This window comes from Drosophila elegans, unplaced genomic scaffold, assembly GCF_018152505.1.
Source record: "Drosophila elegans isolate 14027-0461.03 unplaced genomic scaffold, ASM1815250v1 contig_271, whole genome shotgun sequence".
Lineage (NCBI taxonomy): Eukaryota > Metazoa > Arthropoda > Insecta > Diptera > Drosophilidae > Drosophila > Drosophila elegans.
Window position 1 is genome coordinate 1,561,809 of NW_024545647.1, and position 17,734 is coordinate 1,579,542.

The 17,734-nt window shown below is 38.1% G+C and overlaps 2 protein-coding genes across 3 annotated transcripts in view; one reads left to right on the top strand and one right to left on the bottom strand.

Annotated features, from left to right (window-relative positions):
* LOC108134571 (ubiquitin-conjugating enzyme E2 G1) overlaps window positions 1–6,247 on the top strand; it is a 30,226-nt gene extending 23,979 nt beyond the window's left edge. Inside the window, exon 3 of one of the 2 annotated variants that reach the window (XM_041708547.1) lies at window positions 5,819–6,247. In XM_041708547.1, the coding sequence (XP_041564481.1) occupies window positions 5,819–6,176 (358 nt within the window). In that variant the 3' untranslated portion in view covers window positions 6,177–6,247. The remainder of the gene's footprint in view (window positions 1–5,818) is intronic. The other variant, XM_041708548.1, reaches the window with a different exon arrangement.
* A 5,239-nt stretch (window positions 6,248–11,486) lies between these two features.
* Window positions 11,487–12,272, bottom strand: LOC121467237 (uncharacterized protein K02A2.6-like). The gene has a single exon (XM_041708558.1). It carries the CDS (start codon window positions 12,270–12,272, stop codon window positions 11,487–11,489), a length of 786 nt encoding a protein of 261 aa, XP_041564492.1.
* Window positions 12,273–17,734: the final 5,462 nt, after the last annotated feature.

Sequence of the window (17,734 nt, forward strand, 5' to 3'; positions counted from 1 at the left end):
CATGTGCAACCTGGCTTCGTCAGACAACAACATTGTCTGCAAAAGATTAAATTTGGCGATGACGGAAAAACACTTTCATACAGGCTGTTCCCTATTGAAATAACCTTACAAACAATACAAAAAGTATAAGAAACGAAACGCACTTTAAAAGCGAACTTATAAACTATTAAAAAGGCACAAGCTGATTCACATTTTAATTTTAATTTATTATTCTTAATGTTAATCTCATTTTGTTTTAAATTTTAATTCATTTCTTTATGTTACTCATGACACCAAAACCTATTAAATATATTAATCTGTAAATGTCAAAATGAGTATTGTTATTGTAACGTTATGTAATGTAAATGTACTTCTAGTATTTAAGTTTTATTGTACGATTCACAAATTATTTAAGTTTAAATGTAACAATCACAAAGTGACCGATGAATCTAAAAAGACTTAATCTTATATCGTCGGGATACAAAATCAAATAAATTAAATTTAAAATTAATGCGTTCCTACACAAGAGCTGCAAAGACCTAAAAACCTAAAAACAAACACTTACAAAAAGTACAAAAGAACGGGTATACCATCTAATTTTTCGAAATATTTGTGCTTGCTCGATCGGATTTTAATGTTCTTAACTGTTAGTGCTATTCTATTTATTTGAATTGGTGTAAAACCGAATTTTCAAATAATCCGAAGCAATTTTATAACTTTGTAAATGTCAAGCAAGAAAATTCCGCCTTGTCTGTAGTATGGGGTTATGACACTACATTGATAACCTCATTCATTGCTCATTTGCTTGCTACGATTCCAATGAGTAATGAAAGAAAATTGTCAGAACCGATACCCGATATTAAAAAAATATGAACCGGATTTTGGTATAAAAATACCATTCGCTGAAAAACCACCTGGGCCGATACATCAGTGAGCAAAATTGTATTCTGCAAACTGATAGATAGTTGATTTAGAATAAATATATATTTTTTTCTGTCGTATTTAATTACTTGCTTATTTTTTAAATGCAATTTTCTTTTTCATCAAGTTAAATATTATAAATATCCTTATCGTCATCAGAATCGCACTGCAGATCGTTTTCATTTTCAGCTGTAAACTGAAGGTCCAAAAGACTTAGTACCTCTTTTTAGAAGGGTTTTTATTAATTTTTTTCTTTCTCTTTCCTTTAGAGATAAGATAATAATCCGATGAATACATAACTCTGTGAAATGCATCAGTCTTAGTATTGAGTCGACTATTTTTCCTTGAATGCACCAATCTATTTATTTTTTAAATAGCCTAAGGCTCCTAAGGGCCAAACTCGAATTATTAACCTGGTGACCATGAACCAATATTTTATGAATTGTTGGTGACATCGGATACCAAGGGTAGCTACGCATATATAATGAAAACGTAGTTTCACACAATGAGCGAAAAATTTTCCGAATTTATATAATAATTGGAAGAATTTGAGATAAAATGGCGTGAAATTTATTTAAAAGATCTTCGTTGAAGCTGGTAATAGATGCTAGTAGTTTAGTATTGTGGCAAAAGCTCTCCTAGCCGTATTACCATCATTGGTATTGCCGCTTCCATTCTGCTTGGGCCCATTTCCCATTACGTTCCTTTCAATTTTATCATCACTATATGCCATTTCTTAAATTCAATTTTATATGAAATGTTCAAATCAAATTCTAAAAACCGGATCTAGGCATGCAATTGACTTACTCCAAACTGCACAGCTTCTGGCTTTGGGACAAAAAATTCAGAATTAAAATCGGCTATTTTTAATATTTTTGTTGGAGAATCATCACAGATTGGACAACATTGAGTAGATTTAGTTCCAGTTAAAACGTTTAGCACTTTGCCATCAATAAGTGTCATATGCATTTCATACGTTACTGTATATCACGATTTTCATTAAATTTATAAACAGAAGGTTTGATGTTATTAGTTTGAGAATCTAAAAGGTTCTTTTCATCATTATGTGGGCCGTAATTTCATTTACTAATTGAATTTTTAGAGGTCTGCTAAATCTTATAGATTGCGTTTTTCTGTTATTCCATATGTTGTGATCAAAAGAGTCTATAATTTGTAGAAAATTTTTGTCACAAAAATGGAGTGATCTGAAAGCTGTACGCCAGGTATTTTGGTAGCGAACTAACTTGCTTGTATATTAAATAACCCGTTGAACCATCAAACCAATAGCTGCATAAAATCGCCTTGCATTTTAATATTTCTGTGTGTTTGTGTATGTAATGATACTTGTTCGGCTGTTTTCGCAACTTTTGTATCTCCAGGACGGCATTGTAATTTAAATTCCATTATTAGAATATAGGTTGGAAAAATATCACTGTGGCGACTTTTATTGATAAGTATATTGTTCATGTATTGCTTTTTTGTAAGAGAATTTTTCAGAAGGTAAGCCAAAGCTTCATCGGGTGTAAGTGGAAGGGGTTTTTGCATATCAAATTCTCGATTGAGTATTCGGGTGTTGTTAAGGTATTTTTTTTAAGAACAAAAGCCGTGTCCTTCTTGCTTTGTTTCTTTGCAAGGACTGCTGCAGCATGTGCAAGAAGATTTGTGTCACAATTATTTTTATTTGCGAGCTCAGCTGCCATTTCCTTTTTAATTTTATACCCGCATTCGTGTACGATAAGGTTGGACGTCCCATTTGCTGTGGTGTTTTGCCGGTTTCATCAATAGAAATTGATATTTTAGACGCCAACCATACAGTATGCTTAGACATGAACCGTTCAAGCACGTAGTTACATTTGGGAAGATATTTATGAATGTAACTATTAAAATTACTGATTTTTTTTTTGTCTATTTCTTTTATTATTTTGGCTTTCATAGTATTTTTTATTACTCCGATACACGTTGAATTTTTTGATTGTTGCTGCGCCATTTTCAAAAAGTTCGCTGTGAGTAAACTCAAACGTGCCTACATATTTCCAAAATATGAGAAAAGGGGGACGAACTGGGATGAGTTTTTGGTTTGTGGTTATAGACAAAACTCACAAGTACACGGAGAACGCATGTTACTTTTAAAAAAAATACACTAAATCTTTAGAACTACACATAAAATAATAATATACATTTAACAGTGCATAATTTAGTTGAATTTTGTGGACCAATTTAACGCGTGTGACACAGCATAAAGCAAACGTTTAAAAAACGGAATCTGATTGATGTTGACGACAAAACGGAATGAAAAAGCGAGGTTTAAGTAGTATTCATATAGTTGTCTCTGCCTCCGAGCTTCAATGAATCTGTCAATGAATGAGACTAACAATGTAATGTCATACCCGTATTAGTACGATTAAACTAAACTGAGGCGTCTTCCGACTCTGAAATTACTGATGTATTTGCCAAGCTCTTTAAAACTACCTATCGTGCGGATTCTTGTTTAAATTAATTTTACCCTTACAATTTGAAAAGGTTAAATTGTATTTTTTCCCCGGTAAAGAAAGTTCTCTTCTAAACACTAACATATTCTCCAGGACCGAACGGGCTTCCTGGGTGCGTGCTTAAGTTTTGTGCCTCAACTATTTGTAAACCGATTCATAAACTTTTTCATCACTTTTTCCAACTTTCTGGAAAGATTATTTTATTATTCCACTCAATAAAAAGGGACAAAAGTCGGATGTTCAAAATTATAGAGGTATTTATAAATTGTCTGCAATACCTCAAGCATTTGAGCGCATTACTTTTCATTTTCAACATTTGGGTCCTCACTCAACCTGGGTTTGTTAAGCGAAGAGCTACTACCACGAACTTAGTTGAATTGATATCTATGACAGCTAAGACGCTGTTTCCAATATGATTAATAAATAAAATGCAGACTGATGTTATACAAATTTTAGTATGGCTTCTAATTCTGTTAACCATTTTCTTCATTTATTCAAATTAGATCAGCTCGAGTTTCCGATTAATCTATTAACTTTGACTTCAAGTTGTTTGAGAGGAAGGTCTCAGACGGCTATTTGTGAAAACGCTGATTCCAATATTATTAACGTAACATATAGAGTGCCTCAGGGTAGTCATTCGGTTCATTTGCTCTTTACTTTATTCATCAAAGATCTTCCTTCTGGCAAACCACATTCTTTGTTCTATAATAACTTGCAATCAGGTTTTCGGCTTACAGTCTGATGTAAATTGATTTTAGAGATGGTGTCAATCTAACCTCTTAAATCTGAATTGCGCCTTCATTTATAAGCTATTCTCTTCATAATATGTCACTGGACTGTATATAAAAATTAAAATTCGACTGTCACATAAAGCCAAGTTAACAAGTTAACGGTGGTCGAAAGAATTTGACATTGACATTGATATTGATCGTAATAAGTCGGTACAAGAAAATTGATTCGTTTCGCCCTTCGTTGTTTGAACTGGGATCAAAACGTAGGGTTGCCTTCTTACTGTAGTAGATTACTATTGCTTTATTTACATACTCTTGTAAATCGTAGAGTCATGCAAATTAAATCAACGCTTAGTGAATTTAAAAAAAAAATTTTATTTTTTTATTTTTCATTTCTTATTGACTAGTTTACACAATTGTTATTAATACCGAACTTAATTTACGCTGCTCGCGATATTCAGTTTGTCGACCGTTCAATTTGGATTCAAAAACGGACTGCTTGACTTTGGTGCAATAATCAAACCTCGGCTAAAGAGATTTATCTCAAGAATCTGATTAATAGAGTCATCCAAGAGAGTCTGAAAATAGGATGATGAATTGTCAATTAAATTTTAAATTTTGCAGAACTGAAATTCTGCCGGAAATCGATGTTTACGTTAGCGGACTTGGGGCTCCCTTTTTGGGGCTCTGGTGTTTACAATATCGGCTTGGATGTTTACAGAATCCGTTTGAAGCGGAGAGTATGAAACTGATCTGGGTGGGAATCGATTGGGGGCTTTGTTTAAAGAATGGAAAAAAGCTCTTGGCTCAAAGTTGTTTATAAATTGGGCAAGGGCCCCTAAGTAAGTCATATAACTTGCATGGAACTATTTTTATGTACAATCTCGTTAAAGCCGCTTTACTATTAATGTGACCAACTACCATCCTCTTAACTTGTCAAGATGTACCTCAAATATTGGCATGAACCCTTTCGAGTTCGTTGTTATAATTATGATAATATATTTAATCAAATTTACATCTCAACATCTATCATTGTCTTAAAAACTACAGATTTAACATATTTGGACCGTACTTAGTGTTAGTTTTTTATAAATGTCTCTTTATGTTTTTTGTTTTCCTCGCGAGCTCTATAACTGCCCACTATGCGAATAGGACCCCCGGGTACAAGCTAGTGTTCGGTTTAGTTGGGCCACTTGCTTGTACTTTTTATATTATAGCAATATAGTACACGTCCCGAGCATTTCAAGTGCTTCGACCTAATTTAATTTTGGACGGGCGGGCATTTTCTTGAATAAAATTCATTTCACTTAATAAAGGAAATGAAAATTTGTTCATATCTGTTTCTTCTTTGATCTGTCACATTTAACAGAAAAAACTTGAAGTCTGTCAAACGATTAATGCGTATGGGTGGATGCGGGGGTGTGAAAACAGTCAATACAAACATTTACGGACCTTTTAGTATTTGGGTAAGATTGGTCAAACGGATCGATAGTTAGAGTTAATGCGTAGGTGTGTGCGTGGGTGGAGTGCGAAGAGGACAATGTATGGCTATAAACCATCATTGAACTAGGGCGAATCCAGCATAGGTTTCATCACATTCGGCTCGGCATTGATTTATATATATATATATAGATTGTACAAATAAAATAAATTACATTACAAAATATTAATAAAAAGTATCCTATTTTCTACTTGTAGCGAAGGAGGATTTTTCAAAGCACATCTCTACTTCCCCAAAGAATACCCGTTGCGACCGCCCCGAATGAAGTTTGTCACAGAAATTTGGCACCCAAATATCGAAAAAAATGGAGATGTCTGTATTTCCATCTTACATGAGCCCGGAGACGATAAATGGGGGTATGAAAAAGCTTCGGAACGTTGGTTACCCGTGCACACAGTGGAGACTATCTTGATATCTGTAATATCAATGCTAGCTGATCCCAATGACGAGTCTCCAGCAAACGTAGATGCGGCTAAGGAATGGAGAGAATCTTATACCGACTTCAAACGCAAAGTTGCTCGTTGTGTGAGGAAAAGTCAAGAGGAGTGCTCGTGAAGCAAATTGCCCTAAATTTGTATATTTATATTAAACATTTTATACATTAAAAGGATTAACTGAATTATGAAGAGAACTTTTTCAATTTCTTCGGCGATTTCGTGTTTTTTTTAATATGTTGCCCATTTTATGAACGGCTATATAATATTCGTTAGCATGCGATGAATGAAGAAAACTCATAGGTTTGAGTCGTAAATTATTAGAAAATAATGTAAATGGTCGGCGAAAATGTATGTTTAAGTTTTATTATAGTTTCATTTAATTTAATACATGGCTTTTTTAAAATTGGAGAAAAATTAATTGTAGAGCTAGGATGTCATATATTTTTTTTAAGTTGGATTATAAGTTATTTTTGTCCTTAAATCATACTGAAGACTGTAGATTCCAAGCCAAACCAGAGAGAATGTTATAGTCGCTTTTTTTCGACTATTAGATACCCGTTACTCAGCTAATAAATTTCAAAATAAATATTCCCCCAAAAAACAATCAGGATATATCTGCGCCTTCTGCCGAGCTGCATTGACGACACTACAATCAACGAGCGAGCAGTACCTCACTCACGCTACAGCGTGACTATCTTATGCAGAGCAGCGATAAAGCACACAGAAAGTTTCCAAAATACTCACACACTCACGCGTACATTTATTAGTATGTCTGCTTTCCGCTGCTCTTTATGGTCATATTAGGTTTCAAATATGCAGTGACGTTAAAGCAAAACATAAATTTCCAAGAACATCGCAAATTATATCTGGATTTTGAACATTTTTGTGTCTACCGATAACCTGTCTCAGAGTGACAGTACATACTTTCACAATTTGTGGGCGTTCCGTTTTGAAATTTACCTGGGCTGCGTTGGAATTACAATAATCTGCATCACAAGTCCCAAGTATCTAGCTTTTATAGCTTCCGATATCTCGACGTTCATACTGCCGGACCAGGCTAGATCGACTCGGCTATTGATCCTGTGCTTTCTTTTACCAGTTATATACTTCTCAAGGAACACTATGTTCCTTTAATCAACGAGTAACAGGTATAATTGAATTTCCATTGAATATATATTTCTTAAAGACACTAAACGAGTTGTCAAGTTGTAAAAAATCAGAGATTCCAACTTAGACTGCATATTCCACAGACATGGTCAATGGTTTAAGTTGGGTTCTTTTTGTAAGCTTTTGAAGAAGATATAGTAAAATTGGTCAGAAGCTTTCAACGCAGTAAAGGAGACATTTTCGACCCTACAAAGTATATATATTCTTGACCAGCATAACGAGGTGATATAGCCATGCCGAATCTCACTTAACAAGCGTCGCCGTCCTTTAAAAATGATCCAAAAGCATCGTGAATTTTATTTATTCTAGTAAAAACTCCGCCTACCACCAAATCTCATGAGCAGAAAGTCTTGTCAAACCCTCCATTCTGCACCAAAACTGCCCAACCCTCCCACGCTTCCACTAAATGCGCGAATATTTAATTGTGCTAATTGTTTTCAAAACATTCGGCTTTTTCCTGGCAATACCGCAAGAATAAGGAACAACGAGAAATTATCAAAATAAGAGTGCGGCGAAAGAGTGTGGTGTCGTGTGCACAGAAAGGGGCAGGAAGATTCAGAAAGAGCCGGCAACAGGAGAGATAGCGTCGGAGTGCCGGGTGCAAAAGAAAGTTGCGGGACAGCACCGGACTTCGGACCCTGATGTGGTGCCTTGCGCAGAGGGCGAAACGTCGAACGGTAAAATCGTGGACCTTCCACAATCCTTCCACAATAAACCGTGGGCTCGGAACGGAAGTTTTCAAGAACTAGTTGCCTTGCTATAAGGATCGCATTGGCGAAGTTCGGCGTACGCCTGATTGTCCTGCGAGAGTTGCACAGGTCCTGGTGCGACTAGCTGGGAATAACGCGCGTTAGATTGCCTGGTGTCTCGAAAGGCGTATGCGTTGATAGCCTAGCAGTTTAACGCTAGAGTCTTAGAACGGCAGCTGACCTAATCCCGAGAGCCAAAGACCCCATTTCGTGTAGTCCTACAGGAGAAAGGAAGGATCAGAGTCAGGATGACGAGCGTCAAGCGAGCTATCGCTTACTTCAACATCTACAAGTCCGCGGAGAAAAATCTAGGGTGGAAGTGTTCGTCTAGAACCTAGCGTTTGCCTTAGGGACTGCGTTGGCGCATGCTTGAACCGTCAGGTAAGAACTGAGCAGACGTTGGGCGCGGTCGGCCGGGACAGAGCAAGGGAAAGGAGGTTGTCCACCCAAGTCTGATAATGTTGACGCATCCCTAAGCTCTGATGCCAAGCCAATAGCACTAAAAGGAACTACGAGCACCTCGGGCGGAGTCTGCGGCAGCAAAATCAACCCGGAGCGAGGTGGTCAACGCCAGATCCACCCAGAGCATCGTTCTTCGCTTCTGGCGAAGAATCCGATAAAGTTACCCAACTCATTATAAATCAAGTCGGCAACTAAAGATCCTTTTGTATACCCCAACTTTCTGGTTGCTGGTCAGTTGGTGGGACGAACACACACATCTTCTGAGCTAGCCGCACGATATTCGTAGTTCGCAGTTCGTTACAATATAAAACAATATTCACCCAAATAGCAATCGGGGTCTAGGTGGCGCCATCTGTCGAGCTGCATTACCAACACTACAAGCTAATAGCGTGCAGCAACCCCCGATGACAATGCTTTCGTTCTGTCTCTCTACATCAGCAATCAATACGGCCCTATCTGATGAGCATAGGAAAGTGCTTTGCCGGCAGAGCAGCTGCCGAGCAGCGGCAGAGGACTTAAAAACCCATCTTAAATAATATTGAATTTGAATTTGTGTGTATACAGATAGACATGACCGAAACACACACACATCCCAATAACTATGGTGTAATATGTGTCATAGTGACATGACAGACTTTTGCGATTTTTGAGCGCTAGAGGGGGTGTCGGACCTAGCTATATTTACTCAGCTATATATATACTTTATAGCAGTGGTGCTCTAAAAACATACATTTACCAACACAATTTAAATAAACACACGCTCATAACTAACACAGTCAGTGTTTAGTCGAGGAAAAATCAAAAACAAATTGGCAATCCAAAGGCAAAGCCCAATAAAATTGACCTTGCCTTGCTTCAGTCTTATCATTAAAGAAATGGTCCGCAAGTAAGAAACGAAAAATTGCTTTAGCTTTCTAGGGTTGAAAAGGCTTCCTTCTACCTGTTACATAATTTTTTACGAATTCAATATACCATTTTACTCTACGAGTAACGATAGATTGGAACCATCTGGTTAAATTATTAGATAGTCAAGATATGTGATTTTTACTTTAAAACTCATTTATTTAAAGTTTTTGCCATGAAAGACCGATGGCATTTTTCATGAATAAGTGTAATAGAGAGCCAATTTTCTTTTACGCTGTTAGGACGTGTTAGCGAGAGGTTAGCTTAATACTTGCTATTTTTTGCAAGACACCTGCGACCAAAACCTGAACAGGTAAAACCTCAGAATTTTGTCACAAGCAGAATTCAAGGTAGATCTTTTTTCTTAAGACCCTGCACAAAAATGTTGTTGAATTAATCTAACGCCAATATCTCAAGTGACATATCCTTCATATCCTACGTGTATAAAACACATTTTTCGCATGAGGATAAGTAAAAACATTGCAGATTCATTTGGTGGCCCAGTCATAATTATTAAGTTGGAACGGACACGAGATAATGCTTCCCTTTGTCGGTGCATAGGGGAGCAAAGTAACCAAAGTTAGTCTTCAGCTACTTGGGTGAAATTCGCAAGCAGCCGTCTATGCAACTAACAAAATATAACTACAGTCGCAGAGGTAAACATCAAAGTTGGTCCGTAAAGCTGTGAAATAAGTCCCCAAAACATTTTTATTAAAAAAAGATTATATACTAATCAGCATGGCTTATAACCGTCCGCTGATCACCCTACACATAAAAGCACTTTTCCTTCTAATACAACTGGCTTCCCGAGTCTTCCCCAGATACCAGATCGTGCGAAATTAAAGCGCCTATATATGCAGAGGTGTCTCCTATACAGATTTATTCATTATTTGAAACCTTTATTTCTGCGCATTGTTAAGCTATCCAATATCGGGCAATTTTCTCGATTCAAAACGCTTTAAAATTTCCTGTAGCTTAACTTGACTTTCTTCCAGTATATTGGGCGTAACTCCCATAAAAGTTGCTCCAGGTGGAGGTACGTTCTTCTTGCTAGGCTGCACCATTCTTTAAAGTGCTCAGTTCTTCACTATTCTGATGTAATTGAAATGTTGTTTCAGGGTGCTTAAGAAAAGGGGGCTAGTCCTGTTTCTATTGTTTTTGCGTAATTTGGAGTATTTGACGGGAGCATAAATATTCTTTTTAAAAAAAAAGTAAGCAACTTCTTTACTTCCTCATAACTTGTGTGTCCCCAACTTCGGCCGAATTACACATTATGGCTTAGACTATACTTAATGCTGCTCTTGACTTCTTGCTTTTGTTCACCTTATTAATGAAAAAAACCACTAAGGAAATGCCGGCTTTAATTTCATCATGGCTTTTAACGATCAAAACTTGCTCTTTTCTACATTCAGTGTTAATCCAGCAGAGCGAATGCGACTAGCCACAGAACTTAAGACTTTTAGATGACTATCAAAACTATCGGATACAATGAGCAAATCGTCGTCCTCAGCTCAGCTGGTATTACCCTATCCATCAACCTAGTCATTGTCTGCGAGTCATTCGAAAGCCCGAACAGCATTACTTTATATTGGTATAATGACTTACCCGGAATTGTAAATGCCGTTTTGTCGCGCGACTGATGATCTAAAGGAATTTGCCAATAGGCATCTTAAAGATGGAAATGAAATTGGCTTTGGAAAGACGACTAAGAATCCCATCAATCTGGGGCAAAGGATCAGCATCTATTTTCGTCACGGCAATTACCTTTCGGTTATCCAAACAAAAACGCACTTTTCCTGGCTTTGAACTAAAACAACTGGCGAAGACCAGTGACTTTCTGACTCTTCAATAACTCCAAGCTTGAGCATGCGGTCGACTTCTGCGTAAAGCATCTTTTCCAACGCTTTCGAAATCCTGGCTCAGTGAAGGGATGATTTATGCTGTGTTTGGTAAGAAGCGTTCTCGGTGAGTGCTTGGTACAGACTGACTTTATTCAGAGATCAGCGAGAGAATGAACAAAAGTAACGTGTGTGTGTACATGTGTGTGCTTATAGAACGAAGGAATACAGATTAGTTTTGGATGTGTGAGGTAGCGAGAATACATTTTGCTTATTCTTTACACATCTCCTCCTTTAATTAAGAACTATTTATATGCTTAGATTTTCTGAAGTCCTTGGGCTTAAAACGATCGACTTCCTGGCGAACACGACTGCCTTGGCGTACTGGTATGCCTGAAAGACTTCGTGTAGATTGTTTCTGCCTTGGCTGCTGGTAGGCTTTGCTGCGCGTTCAGGAGGACGAGAAACAGAAACAGGATCAGGTTGCTGGACAACTGGCAAAGTTGGCGGTCGATCTTGTTGCTGTATTTCTTGATTGAAGGATGGCTTTGGCAGTTCAGGAATCCACCAAAACTCTGGAGGTCTCTTGAGTGAGTTGTTTGCTGACAAATTCGGTTTCAGCTGGTTGAAATGGCGCTTGATGTAACCATTTGACGTGCGAACAATGAGCAGCATTTTTTCAACTGGACGGTCGGTAATGCCTTCAATCCACTTTTCTCCCCTTGAATAGTTTCGAGCGTATACCATTTGATTAGAGATGTACTTGGTGATTGTCTGTTTATCTTCGACAGGCTGCTCGAAAAGTTGACTAAGCACGGTGCGGACTGGTCGACCGTGGATAAACTCGGCAGGAGTTTTACCTTGGGCGTTTCGAGTGAACCTGTAAGAAGAAAGATATTTTGTTACAGCTACCCTAAGTGGTATACCGTCTTTGAGGTTCTTCTTGACTGCAAATTTAAATGTCTGTACAAATCGCTCTGCTAATCCGTTGGATGCTGGATGAAGCGGTGCTGTGGTAATATGCTTAATACCGTGCAGTTTGCAGAATTCTTCGAAGGCGTCAGCTGTAAGCTGAGGACTGTTGTCGCTTGCCATGGTTTTCGGGTATCCTTCGATGGCGAAAATCGAAAACAGTGCAGCGCTCGTGTTGGCGGTTTTTGTAGACCACATTTGGATGACAAATGGGAACTGATGACTGAAATATGAGCCACATAGTGTCAAAGATTGGACGAAGTCGATTTGAATTCGCTCCCATGCTGTTGTTGCTGCTGGCCAACTTTGGTACTCTCTTGGTGGTGCAGGATTCTTGCACTTGCAGATGCTACAAGACTGAGCAAGGCTTTTGATGTCATCATCTATGCAAGGCCACCAAACATTTTGTCTTGCCACATGCTTAATTCGGATAATGCCCCAATGGCCTTCATGTAAGAGATTTAGGATATGGGCACGTAGACTGTAGGCAAAGCAATTGTTTGTTAATTGTAAGAGCAAACTTCCGGTTGCCTGCCTGGAGTTTTTCTGACCATCCTACAGATACGTACTGAAGGACCGTTTCAGAACTTTGTCTTTGTCCATGTGGTTGCGAATGAGCTCGGAATTTATCGGTGGTGATACTTCGACTACATTGTGGCAAGCTTCCTCTTCTTTGTCGAAGTCTGGATCTGTACCCACTGGAAGGCGTGAAAGAGCATCTGCATTACCATGAGCAGATGTGGATCGATATTGGATTTCGAAATTGTAGGCCATGAGAATAATAGCCCAACGTTGTAGCCTGTTTGACGTCATCAACGGGATATGCTTGCCTGGATTAAAAATGGTAACAAGCGGCTTGTGGTCTGTGATTAGGATAAACTTTCTGCCATAAAGGTATTGGTGAAAACGCTTTACTCCAAATATTATGGAAAGTCCTTCCTTTTCGATTTGGCTGTATTTAACCTGATGCTTGTCGAGCGTTTTAGATGCGAAAACAATGGGTCTCTCTCCGCCATCTGGCTGAAGATGCGAAAGGACTACCCCGATGCCAAAGGATGAGGCATCTGTAGCGAGCACTAGCGGTAATTTTTCATCAAATTGAGCTAGCTGCGTTGCGTTAATGACGTGGAGCTGTAAAAGCCTGCTGCTGTTGTGGACCAAAAGAGAAGGCTACGTCTTTTCTGCGAAGTTGATTCAATGGAGCAGCCAACTGAGAATAGTTCGGAATAAAATTACAATAATAATTAACTTTACCCATGAATGCTTCCAATTGTTGTAAGTTAGAAGGCGGACACAACAGTTTTACAGCCTCCAAGCCTGAGCTGTCTGGGAGAATGTCGTTTGCGCTGATTCTTCGCCCTAAGTATTCTTTTTCGTCCTTGAAAAATAAGCATTTTTGCCTTTTGCATCTGATGCCGTTCACTTGAATAGTGCTGAGAACTCGGTCGATTCGGTTCAGATGTTTTTCGCTTGTAGGTACTGAGATGATGATGTCATCTAAACAGTTGCCACAACCTTCTATTCCTTTTAAAAGTTGATCGAGGTATCTTTGGAAGATGGCTGGTGCGCTTGCAATCCCGTAAGGAAGACGCTGGTATTGAAATCGGCCCAGTGGTGTGTTTACCACCATGATTTCCTTTGAAGCCTCATCTAATTCCATCTGGAGATAGGCATCCTTGAGGTCTATCTTGCTGAACTACTTACCATGACGAATGATGTGAAATAGAGCTTCTTTTGTTGGTAACGGATACTGTTCGTCGATTTGTGCGTTGACTGTCTGTTTAAAATCGCCACAAATACGAATATCGCCACCTGACTTAGGAGCGAGAGTTACCGCTGATGTCTTCCCGATGACATCACCTCCACCCAAACCCCCTCGGGCATTGTCCCACTAACGGCGATGCCGTTCAACCCGGACATAGGATCGCCAACGCAGCGGTTTCTGGATGCCGGATCGTGTAAACAACTGGGTCTCGGGCATCCGGCCGAAACCGCTGACCTAGGAGATTTCGCAAACTCAACATATGTACCCCACCCGCAAACGAAGCACTCATTGTACTTGAAACCAGAAATAAAAATCAGTCTTAGAGTGACACTTGGAAGTATAAGTCTTTCATTCCCGAAACCTCCTAACTCGACAGCCTACACCAGCCAGATCCGACCTCTAATTGCACCAGCCAGATCCGACCTCTAATCTACACCAGCCAGATCCGGCCTTCGACTATAATTGGCGCAGCCGGTTTTTAAAAGAACCAATGATGAAATTCAGCGAGATCATCATAGTAGTTACTATGTAATAATTCGGGTAAGCCAAGGGGCAAAGTAAAATAAGATATACCAGTGGAAATGAAAGTGCAAACATTTTTGTGTGCCCACAAAGAAATGTGGATAATAAAGGAAATATATATATTTGAACAAAATTTTTCTCAACGATCTGAGTCAACGAGTTAGTGACGGTTAACAAAAATTTATAACAAATACCCATTTGGTGTTTATCAATTGTTGACCAGCACAGTATACACTGTACATTAAATGTGGTTATCTCAATCTATCTAAATGTGGCCATCTAAATCAAACTATGTATCTATACGATTTGTGACCATCAATCGCTGATCGGCACAAAATGCATCGCGCATTGTTATAGATATATAAAACGACATGTTAAAAGAAAAAATATATATAAATAAAATTTTATACACGACAAATTTTTATTATATAACTATACCAATTGTGACCATCAATCGCTGATCGGCACAAAATGCATCGCGCATTATTATAGATATATAAAACGACATGTTTAAAAGAAGTGTAAATAGAGATTTTTATACACAATTTTATTATATATCTATATCAATTGTGACCATCAATCGCTGATCGGCACAATATGCATCGCGCATTATTATAGATATATGAAACGATATGCTTAAAAGAAATATAAAAAAAAAAAAATTGTATACACATTTTTATTATATATCTATATCAATTGTGACCATCAATCGCTGATCGGCACAAAATGCATCGCGCATTATTATAGATATATAAAACGACATGCTTAAAATAAATATAAATAAAGATTTTTATACACATTTTTATTATATATCTGTATCAATTGTGACCATCAATTGCTGATCGGCACAAAATGCATCGCGCATTTCTACAGATATGTACAACCTAAAATACTCCAAGTAAAACGTACACTGAAAATTTGATTTCCACACCCACATCATCAAAAGATAATAAAAAAAAATAAACAGCTAAAATGCTGCAGAAAAGAATACAAACTCGTCGATGAAATCGTTGAATTGGAAAAAAAGCCCTAAACTATTTACATTGTTACCTCATTAGAGGTAGACAGCAACCTTTCTGTTTCCGGGGGACTTTACACAGCCTCAGACGGCCATAGCTTCTTCGAAATAACTAACAATTCCGGTACTGGACAGATCCTATGCCTCGACCAACCATTGAAGGTACTACCATATAACAAAGAATGTTACGACCAAATAAACGGGGTAACACTCAACCCAAGCTACCAACAAATAAGGGGCAATCTTAGCGAACAAATTTTAATGGACCATCTAACGGACGAGGAAAAACAAGGGCAGGTTAAAATTTGCAAAAAATTTCAAGATCTTTTCTATGATGACGCGACACCTCTCACATTTTCCAACACGGTCAAGCACCCTATCCCGACCACCGACAACATACTAATACATGTCAAAACGTACAGATATCCATATAAACATAAGGAGGAGGTCCGAAAACAAATATCCAAAATGCTTGAACAAAATATTATAAAAAACAGCCACTCCCCTTGGGGTGCCCCCGTGTGGGTAGTTCCAAAAAAATCTGACTCCCCCGAACAAAAGAAGTGGAGATTGGTAATAGATTTCAGGAAACTGAACGAAAAAATTGTATACACATTTTTATTATATATCTATATCAATTGTGACCATCAATTGCTGATCGGCACAAAATGCATCGCGCATTTCTACAGATATGTACAACCTAAAATACTCCAAGTAAAACGTACACTGAAAATTTGATTTCCACACCCACATCATCAAAAGATAATAAAAAAAAAATAAACAGCTAAAATGCTGCAGAAAAGAATACAAACTCGTCGATGAAATCGTTGAAAGGGAAAAAAAGCCCTAAACTACTTACATTGTTGGCATTTCAACTATAATTTAAGAGTAAAATCAAATAACAATTTGCAAAAGAAGCACACAGTAATCTTAGTAATCATTGCCTCACCAACGGATTGAATAATTACTTTGCCCCATGGTCACCACAGAAAAAAAAGTACACACACACACACTAATTATGTCAGTTTTACAGATTCTCAGCGTAATACAACGACACAAATTTCCGTAACTATTAGCATAGACTAAGCCATACACCCGTATATATATTTACACGTAAAATTACCTATATACAAGAAAAAATATATATATTTATTTTTTTAATTACACATACGACATTTACACAAACGTTTTCTTATTAAGTTAGCTACACGAGAAAATATAGGTAATACGATTTTTTTTTTCCTTTTCCACACAATTTATAATTTTACACCTCTCCTTTTAAAGCACATAATATCTACCAAAACATATAATTCCAAAATTCACATATATATCTCCTAAATCTTTAATTACGCAAATACGTAGTTTCCCCACCTAATGTCAAGGAAAACAATAGTAGAGAAAACTAGAACTAGACTAGGTCTCAGGAATAGTACTAGCCTACCCAATATTAGGGAAGAAGAAATTATAATCATGGATTCGGGAAACGCATCGGGCTCTAGGACCACTAGCCCCACTGATAGTGCCATTAACAATATAGGAAATGCTAGTACCATTCTAAACACTTCGTCAGCCACAACCCTAAATACCACTCTTAACCCAACCGATATATTAGCCTTCGTCAAACAATTGCCTACTTTCGAAGGGACCCCAGGTACCCTCCAGAAATTTATTGTAAGCGTTGAGGAAATTATTATGCTAATAAGGGGAACGGACCAGACCCCGTACGGACAATTACTACTAAGAACCTTGAGAAACAAAATTATAGGAAAAGCGGACGAGACCCTGAATATCTTGGACACCAAGTTAGAATGGGACAGTATCAGGGAAAATCTGAAGCGTATGTATGCCTGCAAAAAGACAGAACCAATACTCATCGCCGAAATTCAGAACCTTCCCGCTAGTTTGTCCCTGGGTAAATTATTTTTCGAAATCACAAGACTCCGTAGCGAACTTTTGTCACTCCCCGCAGACCCAGACCACGGTGTAAGTGCAGCATCAAAAAGATCTCTTTATGATGGAATTTGCCTTAACGCCTTCCTCGTCGGGCTACGAGACCCACTCAGAACGGTCATCCGAGCCCGGAATCCGACAACGATCGAGGCGGCTTACGAGTGGTGCCAAGCTGAGCAGATCTTCATTTATCAAAAACAAACTACAAAACAATAGATTCAACACAGACCGCAATAGACCCTATCAGAGGGGTTCGTACCAGAACAACTCCGTTGGTGGAAATAACTACTCTTCCAATAACTACGGACAAGATTATCGTGGAAATTCCTA

Excerpts from the sequence above, each read along its gene's own strand:
- LOC121467237 (XM_041708558.1), bottom strand. The coding sequence starts at position 12,272 with ATGGCAAGCGACAACAGTCCTCAGCTTACAGCTGACGCCTTCGAAGAA.